The sequence below is a fragment of the Bombina bombina genome, chromosome 7 (genome assembly GCF_027579735.1).
Source record: "Bombina bombina isolate aBomBom1 chromosome 7, aBomBom1.pri, whole genome shotgun sequence".
Lineage (NCBI taxonomy): Eukaryota > Metazoa > Chordata > Amphibia > Anura > Bombinatoridae > Bombina > Bombina bombina.
This window is the reverse complement of record NC_069505.1, coordinates 438,158,674-438,181,203: the sequence shown is the minus strand read 5'-3', so window position 1 is coordinate 438,181,203 and position 22,530 is coordinate 438,158,674. Positions and strand designations below refer to the sequence as shown.

Here is a 22,530-nt window from a genome sequence, read left to right as displayed (position 1 = left end):
TCATTCGTTGTGCCCTCTTCTGCCCCATCTGTGCCTGGCTGGGTGAACACGGCTCAAGGTAGGGTGATCTTCAGGGGGTTAGTGTTAGTTTTTTTTTTAAGGGGGTTCGGGTGGGTTTTACAGTAGGGGTGTGTGGGTGGTGGGTTTAATGTTGGGGGGGTCTTGTATTTTTTTTTACAGGTAAAAGAGCTGATTACTTTGGGGCAATGCCCCGCAAAAAGCTCTTTTATGGACTGGTAAAAGAGCTGATTACTTTTGTAATTTAGTATAGGATAGGGAATTTTATTATTTTGGGGGGCTTTTTTATTTTATTAGGGGGCTTAGATTAGGTGTAATTAGATTAAAATTCTTGTAATATTTTTTTATTTTTTGTAATTTAGTGGGGGGGTTTTGTACTATAGTTTAGTTTATTTAATTGTATTTTAGTTTAGATAATTGTAGGTAATTTGTAACTTATGTTAGGATTTATTTTACAGGTAATTTTGTATTTATTTTAATTAGGTAGCTATTAAATAGTTATTAACTATTTAATAGCTATTGTACCTAGTTAAAATAAATACATAGTTGCCTGTAAAATTAATATAAATCCTAAAATAGCTACAATGTAACTATTAGTTATATTGTAGCTATATTAGGGTTTATTTTACAGGTAAGTATTTAGTTTTAAAAAGGATTAGTTTATTTAATGATAGTAAATTTATTTCGTTTTATTTAAATTATATTTAATTTAGGGGGGTGTTAGGGTTAGGGTTAGACTTAGGTTTATGGGTTATTAACTTTATTATAGTAGCGGCGACGTTGGGGGCGGGAGATTAGGGGTTAATAATTGTAGGTAGATGGCAGTGACGTTGGGGAGGGGCAGATTAGGGGTTAATAAAATGTATTATAGTGTTTGCGAGGCGGGATTGTGGCGGTTTAGGGGTTAATACATTTATTATAGTGGCGGCGATGTCCGGTTGGCAGATTAGGGGTTAATAAGTGTAGGTAGGTGGCGGCGACGTTGGGGGGGCAGATTAGGGGTTAATAAATATAATGTAGGTGTCGGTGATGTTAGGGCAGCAGATTAGGGGTTCATAGGTATAATGTAGGTGGTGGCGATGTCCGGTCGGCAGATTAGGGGTTAAATCATTTTATTATAGTGTTTGCGATGTGGGGGGGCCTCGGTTTAGGGGTTCATAGGTAGTTTATGGGTGTTAGTGTACTTTTTAGCACTGTAGTTAAGAGCTTTATGTTCCGGCGTTAGCCCATAAAACTCTTAACTACTGACTTTTAAATGCGGTAGGAGTCTTGGAGGTAGAGGCTGTACCGCTCACTTCTTCCAAGACTTGTAATACCGGCGTTAGGCAAATCCCATTAAAAAGATAGGATACGCAATTGACGTAAGGGGATTCGCGGTAGCCAAAAGTCGCAGAAGAAAAGTGAGCGGTACACCTGTACCTACCTGACTCGTAATACCAGCAGGCGTTAAAAAGCAGCGTTAGGACCCCTTAACGCTGCTTTTTAAGGCTAATGCAGAACTCGTAATCTAGGCGTTACTGATTTACTGACTACTTACTGCCTGACTTACTGATTACCTACTGACTTACTGATTACTTACTGATCTTACTGATTACTGACTGACTTACTGATTACTGACTGACTTACTGATTACTTACTGACTGACTTACTTATTTATTTACTTACTTACCTACTTACCTATTTACTTACTTACCTTCTTACCTACTTACTGACCTACTTACTGACTTACATTTTTATTTACCTACTTACTTACTTACTTGCAGGTTCTGAATGAGGTTCCCTGGTTATTGAATGTTCCTGGAATGGCTGACAGAGTTCTTGCTCATGAAACAGAGATTATCCGCTTTCTGGAGGATATGGTGGCGGCTCATCGTGAGAGCTGGGATCCCAACTGTGTCAGAGACTTTATAGATGCATATCTGCTGGAGCTGGAAAAAGTGAGTATTGGTGGCACATTAACCAGTTTGCTGCCAGAGAGCTCTGCAACACATTGTGTAGTGGGTTTGACCTTCAGCCTTGGGAAATGGTTAAAAACAAACTGGTGTAACAGGCAAATAATCATTATAAGAAACAGCTTGTACTGCACATATCTTGGCCTTACTAGACTATACTTACTAAATGACTAACTCCTCCCATGAGGAGCGTGCACAGAAACTGCCACACCCCCTATTACTTATAAACTCGACACCTGGATCCCCATTCTTAGTTCTGTTCACTGTAGGAAGCCAGCACTAGTTCTCTCTCTCATTTGCCTTTTGTGTCTGACATTACTCCCCTTGGTATCTAGAAGGCCTATTACATCAGGGGCCCAGACGGTAGGTCCTGGAGAAGCTGAGGGAATATTCCTGTGGGTGGTTCATCTGGTAATGTGGTATAGACCCACTAGAGTTGGGGGTGTACAATGTATCTGATAGGTCTGAGAGCAGCAGTTTCACAAGCATTTGGGCAGCAGTTGGTTTTGCAAAGAGCCTGTATTGTACCCACTGGCTGTGAAGGAAGGCTGTTACCTGTATACTAGATGACCCTCCCTGGCTTTATCACAGCGTTTCTGAGCTTATGATTCTGGCTGTTTGTGCTTCATGCCCCAGATGCTGACAGTATTGATTCTAAGGTATGACATTTATTCTTTTATCTTCTGATACAGAAGTTGTTTGTTTTATCTCAGCCGTAAGCTTTACACACAACCGTACTATATATATATATATATGAGATACAGAGTGTATACTGTGTGTGTGTCAGAGGATCTATATATATGAGATACAGAGTGTATACTGTGTGTGTCAGAGGATCTATATATATGAGATACAGAGTGTATACTGTGTGTGTGTCAGAGGATCTATATATATGAGATACAGAGTGTATACTGTGTGTGTGTCAGAGGATCTATATATATGAGATACAGAGTGTATACTGTGTGTGTGTCAGAGGATCTATATATATGAGATACAGAGTGTATACTGTGTGTGTCAGAGGATCTATATATATGAGATACAGAGTGTATACTGTGTGTGTCAGCTAATCTATATATATGAGATACAGAGTGTATACTGTGTGTGTCAGATGATCTGTATATATGAGATACAGAGTGTATACTGTGTGTGTCAGAGGATCTATATATATGAGATACAGAGTGTATACTGTGTGTGTCAGATGATCTATATATATATGAGATACAGAATGTATACTGTGTGTGTCAGAGGATCTATATATATGAGATACAGAGTGTATACTGTTTGTGTCAGAGGATCTATATATATGAGATACAGAGTGTATACTGTGTGTGTCAGCTAATCTATATATATGAGATACAGAGTGTATACTGTGTGTGTCAGATGATCTATATATATGAGATACAGAGTGTATACTGTGTGTGTGTCAGAGGATCGATATATATGAGATACAGAGTGTATACTGTGTGTGTGTCAGAGGATCGATATATATGAGATACAGAGTGTATACTGTGTGTGTCAGAGGATCTATATATATGAGATACAGAGTGTATACTGTGTGTGTCAGAGGATCTATATATATGAGATACAGAGTGTATACTGTGTGTGTCAAAAGATCTATACATATGAGATACAGAAGGGGGTAGTTATCAAGCCGTCAACCTCAAATACGCTGGAATTCCGCAGCGTATTTGTGGCGAGGCTGATTCGCCTTAGTTATCAAAGGCTAGAGACCGGCAAAAGTAGAATTTTGTGACGTAAGCTTCGATCTGCCGGACTCAGTCCGACACAGATCGATTCTTACGTCACTCCAGATGTTTCGCACACAAGTGCGGCACAATCTGACTACTTTTGCTAGTTAGCAAAAAACTAGCAGGTACGCTCGGCACTTTTCCGGCCCAGCGTACCTGGTTTTCAATCCGCGGCCCTGGAGGCGGCGGATCCCATAGGAATCAATGGGAGTCTGACCATAGCGAAAGTTCATGTTCGCTGCTGCCAGACATCCCATTGATTCCTATGGAAGATGTCTGCACCTAACACCCTAACATGTACCCCGAGTCTAAACACCCCTAATCTGCCCCCCCCCCTACACCGCCGCAACTAAATAAATGTATTACCCCCTAAACCGCCGCTCCCGGAGCCCACCGCCACTATAATAAACATTTTAACCCCTAAACCGCCGCTCCCTGACCCCGCCGCAACTATAATATATGTATTAACCCCTAAATCGCCGCTCCCAGACCCCGCCGCCACCTACATGATACCTATTAACCCCTATCCTGCCCCCCCTATACCGCCGCCCTCTATAATAAAGTTATTAACCCCTAAACTGCCGCTCCCGAACCCCGCCACAACCTATATTAAACTTATTAACCCCTAATCTGCCCCCCTACACCTATAATACATTTATTAACCCCTATCCTGCCCCCCCTACACCGCCGCCACTGTAATAAAATTATTAACCCCTAAACCTAAGTCTAACACTAACCCTAACACCCCCCAACTTAAATATTAATTAAATAAATCTAAATAATATTTCTATTATTAACTAAATTAATCCTATTTAAATCTAAATACTTACCTTTAAAATAAACCCTAATATAGCTACAATATAAATAATAATTATATTGTAGCTATCTTAGGATTTATATTTATTTTACAGGCAAATTTCAATTTATTTTAACTAGGTACAATAGCTATTAAATAGTTATTAACTATTTAATAGCTTACCTAGCTAAAATAAACAGAAATTTACCTGTAAAATAAATCCTAACCTAAGTTACAATTACACCTAACACTACACTATACTTTAATAAATTATTTCTATTTAAAACTAAATACTTACCTGTAAAATAAACCCTAAGATAGCTACAATGTAATTAATAATTACATTGTAGCTATTTTAGGATTTATATTTATTTTACAGGTAACTTTTAGCTAGTTAGAATAGTTATTAAATAGTTATTAACTATTTAATAACTACCTAGCTAAAAGAAATACAAAATTACCTGTAAAATAAATCTTGTAACCTAAGTTACAATTAAACCTAACACTACACTATCATTACATTAATTAAATAAATTAAATACAAATAACTACAATTAAATACAATTACATAAACTAACTAAAGTACAAAAAATAAAAAAAGCTAAGTTACAAAAAATAAAAAAAATAAGTTACAAACATTTAAAAAATATTACAACAATTTTAAGCTAATTACACCTAATCTAAGCCCCCTAATAAAATAACAAAGCCCCCCAAAATAAAAAAATTCCCTACCCTATTCTAAATTAAAAAAGTTCAAAGCTCTTTTACCTTACCAGCCCTTAAAAGGGCCTTTTGCGGTGCATGCCCCAAAGAATTCAGCTCTTTTGCCTGTAAAAGAAAAATACAACCCCCCCAACATTAAAACCCACCACCCACATACCCCTAATCTAACCCAAACCCCCCTTAAATAAACCTAACACTACCCCCCTGAAGATCATCCTACCTTGAGTTGTCTTCAGCCAGCCGACCCACCGATGGAACCGAAGAGGAGATCCGGAGCGGCAGAAGTCATCATCCAGGCGGCGCTGAAGAAGTCTTCCATCCGGGCGATGTCATCTTCCAAGCGGCGCTGAAGAAGTCTTCCATCCGGGCATAGAATCCTATCAGCCAATCGGAATTGAAGGGACGCCATCTTGGATGAAGTCCCTTAAAGTAGCCTTCATTTGTCGTTAGTCCGTCGTAATGATAGTGTAGTGTTATGTTTAATTGTAACCTAGGTTAGGATTTATTTTACAGGTAATTTTGTATTTCTTTTAGCTAGGTAGTTATTAAATAGTTAATAACTATTTAATAACTATTCTAACTAGCTAAAATAAATAAAAAGATTACCTGTAAAATAAATATAAATCCTAAAATAGCTACAATGTAATTATTATTATTAAGTATTTAGTTTTAAATAGGATTAATTTAGTTAATAATAGAAATATTATTTAGATTTATTAAATTAATATTTAAGTTGGGGGGTGTTAGGGTTAGGGTTAGACTTAGGTTTAGGGGTTAATAATTTTATTACAGTGGAGACGGTGTAGGGGGGGCAGGATAGGGGTTAATAAATGTATTATAGGTGTAGGGGGGCAGATTAGGGGTTAATAAGTTTAATATAGGTTGCGGCAGGGTCCAGGAGCGACGGTTTAGGGGTTAAACTATTTATTTAGTTGCGGCGAGGTCCGGGATCGGCAGGATAGGGGTTAATAACTTTATTATATAGGGCGGCGGTATGGGGGGGCAGGATAGGGGTTACTAGGTAAAATGTAGGTGGCGGCGGTGTCCGGGAGCGGCGGTTTAGGGGTTAATACATTTATAAGAGTTGTGGCGGGGTCTAGGAATGGCGGTTTAGGGGTTAATAACTTTATTTAGTTGCGTGGGGCTCCGGGGGCGCCGGTATAGGGGGTAGAACAGTGTAGTTTAGTGTGGGTGCTTAGTGACAGGCTAGCAAGAAAGCTGTCAAAAAGCCGAAGAGCAGCGAGATCGGATGAGTGATAACTATCACAGTCCGCTGCTCATCGCCCCGTACTTGGTGCGCGGCTTTTTGACAGCTTTTTTGATAACTTAGGCAAAATTTTGCAGGTCCGCGGCGTCGATGGTAGGCGAGCTTAGGCGGGCGTATTGAACCGATGAAGTCAGGTAAAGTAGACGCGTTGATAACTACCCCCCACAGAGTGTATACTGTGTGTGTGTCAGAGGATCTATATATATGAGATACATAGTGTATACTGTGTGTATCAGCAGATCTAAATATATATGAGATACAGAGTGTATACTGTGTGTGTCAGAGGATCTATATATATATGAGATACAGAGTGTATACTGTGTGTAAGCAGATCTATATATATGAGATACAGAATGTATACAGTGTGTGTCAGCTGATCTATATATATGAGATACAGAGTGTATATTGTGTGTGTCAGCTGATTTATATATATGAGATACAGAGTGTATACTGTGTGTGTCAGAGGATCTATATATACATATAAGATACAGAGTGTATACTGTGTGTATCAGCAGATCTAAATATATATGAGATACAGAATATATACAGTGTGTGTCAGATGATCTATATATATGAGATACAGAGTGTATACTGTGTGTGTAAGCAGATCTATATATATGAGATACAGAATGTATACAGTGTGTGTCAGATGATCTATATATATATATATTTTTTTTTTTATTTATTTACAACCAGTACCAGGTACAAACAATACAGTTAGTATCCGCTACTCACCACGCAGGGTGAGAAGTTATCGGATCAATTCAAAAGTGGTATAAAAGAAAAAGCAATAAACGATATCATTAAAAAAAAACAAAAACATTTCCACATTGTAGACTACAGAAATCATCAATACATTAATATACCATCTAACATATTTATCTGTGCACCTTGGTACAGGGGGTTTAATAACTTTATAACCTAACTACAATAAACTAAGTGACAGATAGAAACAAACAACACCAAATATTAAAAAAAAAGAAAGGGAAAAGTTCCCCCCTCTGTGCCCCCCCCCCTCCCGTCCCTGCTGTTGATATCACCATCTTCTAATTGGGCAGCTCTCCTCTAAGAAATGCTTCTTGTACATAAATTGAGTTACGAAACGGAGAAATATATTGTTTCTGAATACCAACTGGTAGATTTTGAATGAAATTGCCCCATTTATTAAAGAATCTCCTAATCTCTTGTTCAGAGTCAATTGAGGTATCATATTGTTCAATAACTAGTTTCGTATGTATGTTATTAATAAATTGTGAAAAGTTTGGTGTTTTTTTAGATTTCCAGAGGAGAAAATTATATTCCTAGCGCATAAAAGCAAGATTATCCTCCCCCTCTCTTTGCAATAACAGCCTGTACTAGTAAGAAATGGAGTGCATACCCGCGTGAAAAAGGGCAATCCCTGTAGTAAGACCCTCCCAATTTGCAACAAAAGGAACATCCTTCCTAGCATTCAAGAAATGTCTTAACTGTAAATAACCAAAAAAGTCTTTATTGTCTATCCTGAATTGAGATTTGATATCTTCAAATAAATAAATACTACCGCTGTCTGGATCAATACACTGATAGAAATATTCTAGGCCTCTTGATTTCCAATTTTTAAAGACCTTGCTATTTATTCCTTCTGAAAACTCAGGGTTGCCTATAATGGGTAAAAATCTAGAGTGTTGGAAGTCAACCTTTAGGGTTTTACAAACTTTTCGCCACGCAAGAATAGGGTTTTTGAATGTGACCATCTTCTTCATTAAAGCTGGTAAATTTGGCGTCTCTAAGTGAATTTCAGCTTTTAGGGAAAAAGGAAAAAAGAGATCCTGTTCAAGATATTTTAATTGGAAGTGGCCCGCATCTAAAAGCCAGTCTGGGATAATTTTCATTAAACATACCCAATTATATTTTTTGATACAAGGAAAATTAAAACCTGCCGATTCTCTCCCTTGAGAGAGTCTATGTAAAGACAATTTAACTTTCTCTTTCCCCCATAAAATTTTTTTGAAGGCCTTATTTAGCCTTCTTATGTCTGTGGGTTTTAGAAACAAAGGCAAGTTCTGCATAATATAAAGAAGTTTCGGGAGAATTATCATTTTAAACCATGTTAATTTTACCTTCTAAAGAGAGGGGGAAATTTATCCATCTCTAGAGTTCATTTTGCACTTTATCTATTAAACCTGTCCAATTTTCTTCGAACCATTTTTTTGGAGATATGTTAACGTTTATACCCAGGTACCTTAAACTCTTAACTTCCTTAAATGGACTTTCTCCTCTATAGTTATCCCTTTTTTGGATCCATAATATTTCAGATTTTTGTGAGTTCACTTTGTACCCTGAAAAAGTACTGAAACTATGAAGAATCGTCATAAGTTTTGGAATATTTTCACTAGCATTACTAATGAAGAATTCAACGGCGAGGCAGTGAGTGTAAAAGCTAAAAAATAACTTTTATTGGCAACTTAAAACTTCACATCAAGTGATCCTGAGGCCAGTGCAGCACCGTTCTATGCGTTTCAGCTTGCGCCTTCCTCATAGACCGTGCTGCACTGACCTTTACAGCCTCATTATATACACGTGGGATACTATGATATCATATTTACAAATTCATTTAACCCTTAAAACTATCAGTTAACTATTCATTCCTTTACTGAGCATGATATACAGCTGGAATTCATTTCAAACAGCATAGACAAATATCTAGTTAACCTGAGGAGCTTTTCATACATTTACAAAATATTATTCTCTGAATGATTAATAGTGTTTGCTCTGCTAGTAAAATAGACATATCAACTTAAATCTGAAAACTCATATATTTCCTAAAAATATTGAAAGTAAGCACCCATATATGCAACAGTTTCCTTAGCTTTGTCAGCAATTATATATACATACAGTGACAAACAATATTAGTACATATACTAGTGTTCTTAAAGAGCCATAGTTATTAATAGCTACTTTGATACTCAATAGTCTTACAATAGTTTTATAATAGCAACACAATATATATATTTACATTAAGTGCTCAACCTTCAAATTTATTGGGGAACACTTATTGTTGCAGTTTACTTATATGTAATGCTATTACACCCAGTGTATTGATATCTATACACAATGGACCTATACACCCAGTGTATTGATATCTATACACAATAGACCTATACACCCAGTGTATTGATATCTATACACAATAGACCTATACACCCAGTGTATTGATATCTATACACAATAGACCTATACACCCAGTGTATTGATATCTATACAAAATAGACCTATACACCCAGTGTATTGATATCTATACACAATAGACCTATACACCCAGTGTATTGATATCTATACACAATAGACCTATACACCCAGTGTATTGATATCTATACACAATAGACCTATACACCCAGTGTATTGATATCTATACACAATAGACCTATACACCCAGTGTATTGATATCTATGCACAATAGACCTATACACCCAGTGTATTGATATCTATACACAATAGACCTACACAAATTAGTAGCCTTAAAGGATATAGCTATAATGAAAAATGATATAAGATCTCTAGACTAAAATACTATGGCAAAGTTAGCAACATATTGTACTCTTTCTTAACACCTCAAAGTTATTTCATTTTCACAAAAAAGATCTAAAGCTGTATCTACGTAATTTATCCTTGAGCTTGTTATAAAAATATATAACCTGTATAGTTTAGTTGTATTAATGAGTGTGTTGCAACTAGATATAGAGAACTGTAAGTTTGATTCACCTGGCAGTTTCCAATGTACTATATTCTTATACTATATCAAAAGCAGATCCCCGTAGACTTTAAAGTATAGCCTTAGTGTGTGTTCTATATGTAGACTATATATGTCACAGTGTAAATCATTACTCCCAGAAATTGATCAAATCTGTTTGTATATTAAGGCCTTCTGGTGCCCTGGTTTTTAATTTAAAAATTCAGAAAGCCTCACGCTTCTGTAACAGTTTTCTCCTGTTAAGTGTAGTCAGTCCACGGGTCATCATTACTTATGGGATATTAACTCCTCCCCAACAGGAAGTGCAAGAGGATCACCCAAGCAGAGCTGCTATATAGCTCCTCCCCTCTACGTCACACCCAGTCATTCTCTTGCACCCAACTAATAGATAGGATGTGTGAGAGGACTGTGGTGATTAAACTTAGTTTTTTATATCTTCAATCAAAAGTTTGTTATTTTAAACGACACCGGAGTGTGTTGTTTCCTTCTCAGGCAGAATTTGAAGAAGAATCTACCTGAGTTTTTGTATATGATCTTAGCGGACGTAACTAAGATCCGTTTGCTGTTCTCGGCCATTCTGAGGAGTAAGGTAACTTCAGATCAGGGGACAGCGGGCAGGTTCACCTGCAAAGAGGCATGTTGCAGTATATTATTTTCTAAGGAATGGAATTGACTTTGAAAATACTGCTAATACCGATATAATGTAAGTACAGCCTTAAATGCAGTAGTAGCAACTGGTATCAGGCTGACATGTATATATGTTAACACTTAAGTATTTCTGGGGAATGGCACTTCACTGGGAAAATACTGTATGCATATATCTTTAAGCCTAACTTGCAGTGGGAGCGACTAGCAGCAGGCTTTTTAAAGACATTTCATATATTTGATTTTAAACGTTTGCTGGCATGTTAAATCGTTTAATTCTCTGAGGTACTTGGTGAAAATTGCTTTGGGCTTTATTTTCCACATGGCTGTCGTTGTTTTAAATTAAAACAGTTTACTGAGCTCCCCTCACTGTTGTAGTGTGAGTGGGAGGGGCCTATTTTGGCGCTTTTACTACGCATCAGAAATTCAGTCACAGTCTGTCTTTTTCTCCCTGCATGATCCAGGACGTCTCCACAGAGCTCAGGGGTCTTCAAAACTAGTTTTGAGGGAGGTAATCACTCACAGCAGACCTGTGAGACTGTGCTTGACTGTGATAAAAACGTTTATATTGTCAATTGTTACACGTTTTTTTTCTGATATTAAGGGTTAATCATCCATTGCTAATGTGTGCAATCCTTTGCTAATTTTGATTTATATAACTAATCCGGTTCATTGTTATTCAACTGTGACAGTTTTTGTGTGCTTCTTAAAGGCACAGTAACGTTTTTACATATTGCTTGTAAATTTAGTTGAAAAGTATTTCCAAGCTTGCTAGTCTAATTGCTAGTCTGTTTAAACATGTCTGACTCAGAGGAAACTCTTTGTGCAATATGTTCAAAAGCCGAGGTGGAGCCCAATAGAAATTTATGTACTAATTGCATTGATGCTACTTTAAATAAAAGTCAATCTGTACATGTTAAGCAACATTCACCAGACAACGAGAGGGAAGTTATGCCGACTAACTTGCCTCACGTGTCAGTACCTGCATCTCCCGCTCAAGAGGTGCGTGATATTGTAACGCCAAGTACATCAGGGCGGCCATTACAAATCACTTTACAAGACATGGCTAATGTTATGACTGAAGTTTTGTCTAAATTGCCAGAACTTAGAGGTAAACGAGATCACTCTGGGATGAGAACAGAGTATACTGATAATGCTAGGGCCATGTCTGATACTGCGTCACAATATGCAGAGCATGAGGACGGAGAGCTTCATTCTGCGGGTGACGGATCTGATCCAAATAAATTGGATTCAGACATTTCAAATTTTAAGTTTAAGCTGGAAAACCTCCGTGTGTTGCTAGGGGAGGTGTTAGCGGCTCTGAATGATTGTAACACAGTTGCAATCCCAGAGAAAATGTGTAAGTTGGATAAATATTTTGCGGTACCGACGAGTACTGACGTTTTTCCTATACCTAAGAGACTTACTGAAATTATTACTAAGGAGTGGGACAGACCCGGTGTGCCTTTCTCACCCCCTCCTATATTCAGAAAAATGTTTCCAATAGACGCCACCACACGGGACTTATGGCAAACGGTCCCTAAGGTGGAGGGAGCAGTTTCTACTTTAGCTAAGCGTACCACTATCCCGGTGGAGGATAGCTGTGCTTTTTCAGATCCAATGGATAAAAAGTTAGAGGGTTACCTTAAGAAAATGTTTGTTCAACAAGGTTTTATATTACAACCCCTTGCATGCATTGCGCCTGTCACGGCTGCGGCTGCCTTTTGGTTTGAGTCTCTGGAAGACACCCTTGACTCAGCGACATTAGATGAGATTTCACTTAAGCTTAAAACCCTTAAGCTAGCTAATTCATTTATTTCTGATACCGTAGTACATTTAACTAAACTTACGGCTAAGAATTCCGGATTCGCCATTCAGGCACGCAGAGCGCTGTGGCTAAAATCCTGGTCAGCTGATGTAACTTCTAAATCGAAATGACTTAACATACCTTTCAAGGGGCAGACTTTATTCGGGCCCGGTTTGAAAGAAATTATCGCTGATATTACGGGAGGTAAAGGCCATGCCCTGCCTCAAGACAGAGCCAAACCTAGGGCTAGACAGTCTAATTTTCGTGCCTTTCGTAACTTCAAGGCAGGAGCAGCATCAACTTCCTCTGCTCCAAAACAGGAAGGAGCTGTTGCTCGCTACAGACAAGGCTGGAAACCTAACCAGACCTGGAACAAGGGCAAGCAGGCCAGAAAACCTGCTGCTGCCCCTAAGACAGCATGAAGTGAGGGCCCCCGATCCGGAAGCGGATCTAGTGGGGGGCAGACTCTCTCTCTTCGCCCAGGCTTAGGCAAGAGATGTCCAGGATCCCTGGGCGTTGGAGATCATATCTCAGGGATATCTTCTGGACTTCAAAGCTTCTCCTCCACAAGGGAGATTTCACCTTTCAAGGTTGTCAACAAACCAGATAAAGAAAGAGGCGTTTCTACGCTGTGTACAAGATCTTTTACTAATGGGAGTGATCCACCCAGTTCCGCGGTCGGAACACGGACAAGGGTTTTACTCAAATCTGTTTGTGGTTCCCAAAAAAGAGGGAACCTTCAGACCAATATTGGATTTAAAGATCCTAAACAAATTCCTAAGAGTTCCATCGTTCAAGATGGAAACTATTCGGACAATCTTACCCATGATCCAAAGAGGTCAGTACATGACCACAGTGGATTTAAAGGATGCTTACCTTCACATACCGATTCACAGAGAACATTACTGGTATCTAAGGTTTGCCTTTCTAGACAGGCATTACCAGTTTGTAGCTCTTCCCTTCGGGTTGGCTACGGCTCCAAGAATCTTTACAAAGGTTCTGGGCTCTCTTCTGGCGGTACTAAGACCGCAAGGAATTTCGGTAGCTCCGTACCTAGACGACATTCTGATACAAGCGTCAAGCTTTCAAATTGCCAAGTCTCATACAGAGTTAGTACTGGCTTTTCTAAGGTTGCATGGGTGGAAAGTGAACGAGGAGAAGAGTTCTCTCTTACCACTCACAAGAGTTCCCTTCTTGGGGACTCTTATAGATTCTGTAGTCCCCTACGCTGAATTTGGATCAGGAGACCAGAGATTCTCTTCTATGGTGGCTTTCTCGGCCGCATCTGTCCAGGGGGATGCCCTTCAGCAGACCAGACTGGACAATTGTAACTACAGACGCCAGCCTTCTAGGTTGGGGCGCTGTCTGGAATTCCCTGAAGGCTCAGGGATCATGGACTCAAGAGGAGAGTCTCCTTCCAATAAACATTCTGGAATTGAGAGCAGTTCTCAATGCCCTACTGGCTTGGCCTCAGTTAGCAACTCTGAGGTTTATCAGGTTTCAGTCGGACAACATCACGACTGTGGCTTACATCAACCATCAGGGAGGGACAAGAAGTTCCCTAGCGATGATGGAAGTATCAAAGATAATTCGCTGGGCAGAGTCTCACTCTTGCCACCTGTCAGCGATCCACATCCCAGGAGTGGACAACTGGGAGGCGGATTTCCTAAGTCGCCAGACTTTTCATCCGGGGGAGTGGGAACTTCATCCGGAGGTCTTTGCCCAAATACTTCGACGTTGGGGCAAACCAGATATGGATCTCATGGCGTCTCGCCAGAACGTCAAGCTTCCTCGTTACGGGTCCAGGTCCAGGGACCCGGGAGCAGTCCTGATAGATGCCTTGACAGCACCTTGGACCTTCAGGATGGCTTATGTGTTTCCACCATTCCCGATGCTTCCTCGTTTGATTGCAAGGATCAAACAGGAGAAAGCATCAGTGATTCTAATAGCGCCTGCGTGGCCACGCAGGACCTGGTATGCAGATCTAGTGGACATGTCATCCTGTCCACCTTGGTCTCTGCCTCTGAGACAGGACCTTCTAATTCAGGGTCCTTTCAAACATCAAAACCTAATTTCTCTGAAGCTGACTGCATGGAAATTGAACGCTTAATTTTATCAAAGCGTGGATTTTCAGAGCCAGTAATTGATACCTTAATACAGGCTAGGAAACCTGTTACCAGGAAAATTTACCATAAGATATGGCGTAAATACTTACACTGGTGCGAATCCAAGGGTTACTCATGGAGTAAGGTTAGGATTCCTAGGATATTGTCTTTTCTACAAGAAGGTTTAGAAAAGGGTTTATCTGCTAGTTCGTTAAAGGGACAGATCTCAGCTCTGTCCATCCTTTTACACAAGCGTCTGTCAGAAGTTCCAGACGTTCAGGCTTTTTGTCAGGCTTTGGCCAGGATTAAGCCTGTGTTTAAATCTGTTGCTCCGCCGTGGAGCTTAAACTTAGTTCTTAACGTTTTACAGGGTGTTCCGTTTGAACCCCTTCACTCCATTGATATCAAGCTGTTATCTTGGAAAGTTCTGTTTTTAATGGCTATTTCCTCGGCTCGTAGAGTCTCTGAATTATCAGCCTTACATTGTGATTCTCCGTATCTGATTTTTCATTCAGATAAGGTAGTTCTGCGTACTAAACCTGGGTTCTTACCTAAGGTAGTCAATAACAAGAATATCAATCAAGAGATTGTTGTTCCATCATTGTGTCCTAACCCTTCTTCAAAGAAGGAACGACTTCTGCACAATCTAGATGTAGTCCGTGCCCTGAAATTTTATTTACAGGCAACTAAAGATTTTCGACAAACTTCTTCCCTGTTTGTCGTTTATTCTGGACAGAGGAGAGGTCAAAAAGCATCTGCTACCTCTCTCTCTTTTTGGCTTCGTAGCATAATACGTTTAGCCTATGAGACTGCTGGACAGCAACCTCCTGAAAGGATTACAGCTCATTCTACTAGAGCTGTGGCTTCCACTTGGGCCTTTAAGAACGAGGCCTCTGTTGAACAGATTTGCAAGGCTGCAACTTGGTCTTCTCTTCATACTTTTTCCAAATTTTACAAATTTGACACTTTTGCTTCTTCGGAGGCTGTTTTTGGGAGAAAGGTTCTTCAGGCAGTGGTTCCTTCCGTATAGAGATCCTGCCTGTCTCTCCCGTCATCCGTGTACGTAGCTTTGGTATTGGTATCCCATAAGTAATGATGACCCGTGGACTGACTACACTTAACAGGAGAAAACATAATTTATGCTTACCTGATAAATTCCTTTCTCCTGTAGTGTAGTCAGTCCACGGCCCGCCCTGTTTTTTAAGGCAGGTCTAAATTTTTTAATTATACTCCAGTCACCACTGCACCCTATAGTTTCTCCTTTCTCGTTTGGTTCCTGGTCGAATGACTGGGTGTGACGTAGAGGGGAGGAGCTATATAGCAGCTCTGCTTGGGTGATCCTCTTGCACTTCCTGTTGGGGAGGAGTTAATATCCCATAAGTAATGATGACCCGTGGACTGACTACACTACAGGAGAAAGGAATTTATCAGGTAAGCATAAATTATGTTTTTCTCGGTTTCCATGGTATGTTTACATGTTCTATTACTTGCCATTTAAGGCCATCTGTATGCTCAGTATGCATGTATTTAAAATGACAAGCTACTTGTGATTTGGGACATGCTATTTTAATCTCATATAAGTGTTCCTTAATCCTGTCTCTAACCTCTCTAGAGGTGAGTCCAACGTATTGTAAATTACAATGTAGACAAGTTACTAAGTATATGACATAGGTAGTATGACAATTGGTACAGTTATTAATATCAAAAACTTTTTGTGTCACCTAAGATTGAAACTGCTTCCCTACCTGTGTATGGTTCACATGCCTTGCAATTCCATTTCCCACATTTATAGTGGCCCTTGCAATGTAACCAACTGCTCTCTCTCTCTTCTCTCTCTTAATTCTTACTACACTAGGGGATAGTGTATTACCCAAGGTTTTGTTTCTTCTAGAAACACATTTACATCCATCTTTTACCAAAGGGTAAAGTGCTTCATCTCCCTGTAAAATTGGTAAATGTTTCTTTATAATGATTGTAATTTTCTCAAACTGATTGCTATAATTAGTGACAAAAGTTGGTAGCTCTTTCTTTACTGAGGTCTTGCTGTTCTCATACAACACAGCTTTTTCTATCAAATATTTAGGGTATCCTCTCTGTATGAACCGCTCTTTTAAGACATCAACTTCTCTGATATACATATCTTGAGTTGAACAATTCCTCTTGTATCGTATAAACTCTCCTTTCAATATTCCATACTTTGTGTGTCTTGGGTGCATACTTTTAGAGTGTAAAAGACTATTACCTGCTATTTCTTTCCTGTGTAACCTTGTTTCAATTCAATAGACCGGTGCTGCACTGGCCTCAGGATCACTTGATGTGAAGTTTTAAGTTGCCAATAAAAGTTATTTTGTAGCTTTTACACTCACTGCCTCGCTGTTGAATTTTTCTATGGAACGAGTGGATTGGGGAATCCCCTTTGCGGTTAGCAAGTGAGTGTTTTCTTTTCAAGGTGGAGAGTGGGCGGAGCTACCCACGGCGTATGACGCTGCCGGAACAGACTATTGCGGATAGGAGTCGAGAAGGATTTGTGGATCTCTACAAAGTGGATGGATTGAGGCTAGCCCGTAGCTGAACCTGATATCGGGAGAAAAGCAGTAAGTCAGTTTTCTTTGTTTAGACTGATTTGTTGATGGGGGCCGTATCTGTATTCCTACATGAGAATAAGAGTGTATAGAGTCTCGATGCGCTGGATATAAGGGAGTGTAATATTGGCTATTACTAATGAACACCAAGAGATTGTCCATGTAGAGAGATATTTTAAGTTCTTTGGGGCCTACTTTTATGCCAGACAGACCATTTCTTAGAACAACAGCCAAAGGTTCAATACTCAGGTTGAAAAGCAACGGGGACAACGGGCACCCTTGTCTGGTCCCCTTATTCAATTGAAAATTATCTGAGAGAAGACCGTTTATGTCTTGTCATATAACTTGTGGACAAATTTCAGAAAGTAGCCCTTTAAGCCAAATCGATCTAGGGACTCGAATAGGTGATGCCAGTCAATTGCATCAAATGCCTTTTCCGCATCGATAGCAATGACTGCCTTGTCATTCCCTGATTGCATATTTTTAGTCTCCTGTGTACTATAGTAATCTTCTATTAATAACAACTTCCTTAAGTTAGTAAATGATGATCTGCCTTTCATAAACTCTGTTTGATCAGGGTGGATCAATTTGGGTAATAACTTCTGTAATCTCGCTGCGATTATTAATGTTAAAATTTTATAGTCTGAATTGAGCAGAAATATTGGACGATATGTATCTAATGCTTCAGGATCTTTACCTTTTTTCGGGATTAAGGTAATTATTGATTTCGTAAATTCTTTCGAGAAATTCAATCCTTCCATATAGAAATAGTTAAATAGCTCAACAAGACTTTGCAAGATGTTACTCTGCAGAATTGTATAATACTCGTTTGGTAACGCATCCGGCCCTGCAGCTTTATTACAGGCCAGGTGTTTAATAGCTTTCTCAATTTCTTCCTGCACTATAGAGCTGTTAAGGTCTAATAAATCTTCAGATAAAATATTTGGAAGTTTACAAGATTCCCAAAACTTTCTTTTGTTATCTTCATTAATTACTGAAGGGGAAAAAATATTTTTATAATAATTTAAAAATTTGGCGCTAATGTCATTAATTTGGGTTAGTCTTTTCTTATCAGATTTTATCGCCCAAATTGTCCTAGAGCCCTTAGTTGATTTTACCAGATTAGACAAACATTTACCCATTTTACCTCCATGTCTATAATATTTAACATTCGTTTTTAATACTTCTATGGCATCATTCTGCTGTAAAAATATTTCCCTCTCCTTTTTTGCCTGTTGGTATGCACTCCATCTCTCACTTGAGAGCTCTTTAATGTAGGCATTATATGCATTAACCAATTGATTAGAGAGTTGGGTACTACGTTCACTGTTTCTTTTTTTTGAGGTGGCATAATGTATACTATATACTGTGTCAGAGGATCAAAAACTGTGTCAGTGTTTTTTATTTTGTGTAACTTAGTTGTTATTTTTTTGTAACTTAGTCATTTTTAATAGTAGATTTAAATAACTTGAGTAGGGCTAGGTTTTTAGAAATGTAATATAGTTAATTTAATTTTTAGTTTAATGTAATTTTAGTCTAATAGTTAGGGTAGGTTAATTAATAGTTTAATATAGTTTATTTTAATTCTAAAGGTAAGTTTAAATTTATTATAAGATAGGGATGAGGTAATTTTAATGTAAAGTTAAGTGGTTGTTAGGTTTAGGGATTAATAGATTAATTTATTTTATGGCAACGTGGGGGGCTGGCGGCTTAGGGGTTAATCAGTTTAGTTAGTGGTAGTGATGTGGGAGGCCAGGGGTTAATAATTTTATTACAGTTGCGGCGGGGTCCGGGAGTGGCGGGATAGGGGTTAATACTTTATTTAGTTGCGGCCGGGTCCAGGAGTGGCAGGATAGGGGTTAATACATTTATAGACAAGAGGGGTGATCCGGAACATGGTCAAAACTTCAGGTCATAGCAGAAAAGGAGAAAAACAAAACAACAGCTTCCCTAATACACCCGGAGTGTCGTAGCAGGTGGAGGATCAGGCCAGAGACTACCAAAGGAGAACACACGAATTTGCAGACACTGCTCAGTTAGAGTAAGGAAAAAGTCAATTTATTATAAAAGTTAACCTCTTGTGTTTGTACTGTGTCTGGGCACACTCCATTTTGTACTAAATTAGCAGAAAGATTGCCAGCTCTTCAGCCTGGAGCTCTGTGTCATATAATATAACCAGTAAAACTGTGACATTAAACAAATAGCAATGAGTCCCCTCTTGTCACTCAGGTGAAAGACACTGACAGCAGCATTAACGAGGTGAATCTGCTACTGACCACGTATGACCTATTCACAGCTGGTACTGAAACCACCTCCACCACCCTGAGGTGGGCACTTCTATTCATGCTCCTCTACCCAGAAGTGCAGGGTAAGTACAGTGCTGCCCCCTTGACCCTTCCTGACACATAACAGATCTGGTGCTGTCTATATTTTCAACTATATGGTTCTTATGGTATCTTATGGTTGCTCCATCATCTGCTCCCTATTACCCCTCAATTTACTGCTTCCCATAACTTCTCCCCTTACTGCTCAATATAACCCCTCCCCTTACTGCTCCCTATAACCCCTCCCCTTACTGCTCCCTATAACCCCTCCCCTTACTGCTCCTTATAACCCCTCCCCTTACTGCTCCCTATAACCCCTCCCATTACTGCTCTCTATAGCCCCTCCCCTTACTGCTCCATATAACCCCACCCTTACTGCTCCCTATAACCCCTCCCCTAACTGCCCCCTATAACCCCTCCCCTTACTGCTCCCTATAACCCCAACCTTACTGCTCCCTATAACCCCTCCCCTAACTGCTCCCTATATCCGCCTCCCCTTACTGCTCCCTATAACCCCTCCCCTTACTGCTCCTTATAACTCATCCCCTTACTGCTCCCTATAACCAATCCCCTTACTGCTCCCTATAACCCCCACCCTTACTGCTCCCTATGACCCCTCCCCTAACTGCTCCCTATAACCCCCTCCCCTTACTGCTCCCTATAACCCCTCCCCTTACTGCTCCTTATAACTCATCCCCTTACTGCTCCCTATAACCAATCCCCTTACTGCTCCCTATAACCCCTCCCCTTACTGCTTCCTATAACCCCTCCCCTACAGCTCCCTATAACCCCTCCCATTACTGCTCTCTATAGCCCCTCCCCTTACTGCTCCATATAACCCCACCCTTACTGCTCCCTATAACCCCTCCCCTAACTGCCCCCTATAACCCCTCCCCTTACTGCTCCCTATAACCCCAACCTTACTGCTCCCTATAACCCCTCCCCTAACTGCTCCCTATATCCGCCTCCCCTTACTGCTCCCTATAAACCCTCCCCTTACTGCTCCTTATAACTCATCCCCTTACTGCTCCCTATAACCAATCCCCTTACTGCTCCCTATAACCCCCACCCTTACTGCTCCCTATGACCCCTCCCCTAACTGCTCCCTATAACCCCCTCCCCTTACTGCTCCCTATAACCCCTCCCCTTACTGCTCCTTATAACTCATCCCCTTACTGCTCCCTATAACCAATCCCCTTACTGCTCCCTATAACCCCTCCCCTTACTGCTTCCTATAACCCCTCCCCTACAGCTCCCTATAACCCCACCCTTACTGCTCCCTATAACCCCTCCCCTTACTGCTCCCTATAACCCCTCCCCTTACTGCTCCCTATAACCCCTCCCCTTACTGCTCCCTATAACCCCTCCCCTTACTGCTCCCTATAACCCCTCCCCATACTGCTCCCTATAACCCCTCCCCATACTGCTCCCTATAACCCCTCTCCTTACTGCTCCCTATGACCCCTCCCCTTACTGCTCCCTATAACCCCTCCCCTTACTGCTCCTTATAACCCCTCCCCTTACTGCTCCCTATAACCCCTCCCTTACTGCTCCCTATAACCCCTCCCCTAACTGCTCTCTATAACCCCTCCCCTTACTGCTCTCTATAACCTCTCCCCTTTTTGCTCCTTATAACCCCTCCCCTTACTGCTCTCTATAACCCCTCCCCTTACTGCTTTTTATAACCACCCCTCTTACTGCTCTCTATAACCCCTCCCCTTACTGCTCTCTATAACCCCTCCCCTTACTGCTCCCTATAACCCCTCCCCTTACTGCACCCTATAACCCGTCCCCTTACTGCTCCCTATAACCCCTCCCCTTACTGCTCCCTATAACCCCTCCCCTTACTGCTCCTTATAACCTCTCTCCTTACTGCTCCTTATAACCTCTCCCCTTACTGCTCCCTATAATCCCTTCCCTTACTGCTTCCCTATTACCCCTCCCCTTACTGCTCCTTATAACCCCTCCCCTTACTGCTCCTTATAACCTCTCTCCTTACTGCTCCTTATAACCTCTCCCCTTACTGCTCCCTATTATCCCTCCTTTACTGCTCCCTATAACCCCTCTCCTTACTCCTCTCTATAACCCCTCCCTTTACTGCTCCCTATAATCCCTCCCCTTACTGCTCCCTATAACCCCTCCCCTTACTGCTTCCCTATAACCCCTCCCCTTACTGCTTCCCTATAACCCCTCCCCTTACTGCTTCCCTATAACCCCTCCCCTTACTGCTTCCCTATAACCCCTCCTCTTACTGCTCCCTATAACCTCTCCCCTACAGCTCCCTATAACCCCACCCTTGCTGCTTCCTATAACCCCTCACCTTACTGCTCACTATAAACCCTCCCTTACTGCTCCCTATAACCACTCCCCTTACTGCTCCCTATAACCCCTCCCCTTACTGCTTCCTATAACCCCTCCCCTTACTGCTTCCTATAACCCCTCCCCTTACTTCTCTCTATAACCCCTCCCCTTACTGCACCCTATAACCCCTCACCTTACTGCTCCCTATAACCCCTCCACTTACTGCACCCTATAACCCCTCCCCTAACTGCTCTCTATAACCCCTCCCCTTACTGCTCCCTATAACCCCTCCCCTTACTGTTCCCTATAACCCCTCCCCTAACTGCTCCCTATAACCTCTCCCCTTACAGCTCCCTATAACCCCACCCTTACTGCTTCCTATAACCCCTCCCTTTACTGCTCCCTATAACCCTTCCCCTTACAGCTCCCTATAATCCCTCCCCTTACTGCTCTCTATAACCCCTCCCCTTACTGGTCCCTATTACCCCTCCCCTTACAGCTTCCTATAACCCCTCCCCTTACTGCTCCCTAT

The 22,530-nt window shown here is 40.6% G+C and overlaps 1 protein-coding gene across 1 annotated transcript in view; it reads left to right on the top strand.

Moving 5' to 3' along the window:
• The window catches only part of LOC128666644 (cytochrome P450 2D15), a 236,422-nt gene that overhangs the window by 180,872 nt on the left and 33,020 nt on the right, over positions 1-22,530 (top strand). Inside the window, exons 6-7 of the mRNA XM_053721351.1 lie at positions 1,782-1,955; positions 19,603-19,741. Coding sequence (XP_053577326.1) covers positions 1,782-1,955; positions 19,603-19,741 — 313 coding nt within the window. The remainder of the gene's footprint in view (positions 1-1,781; positions 1,956-19,602; positions 19,742-22,530) is intronic.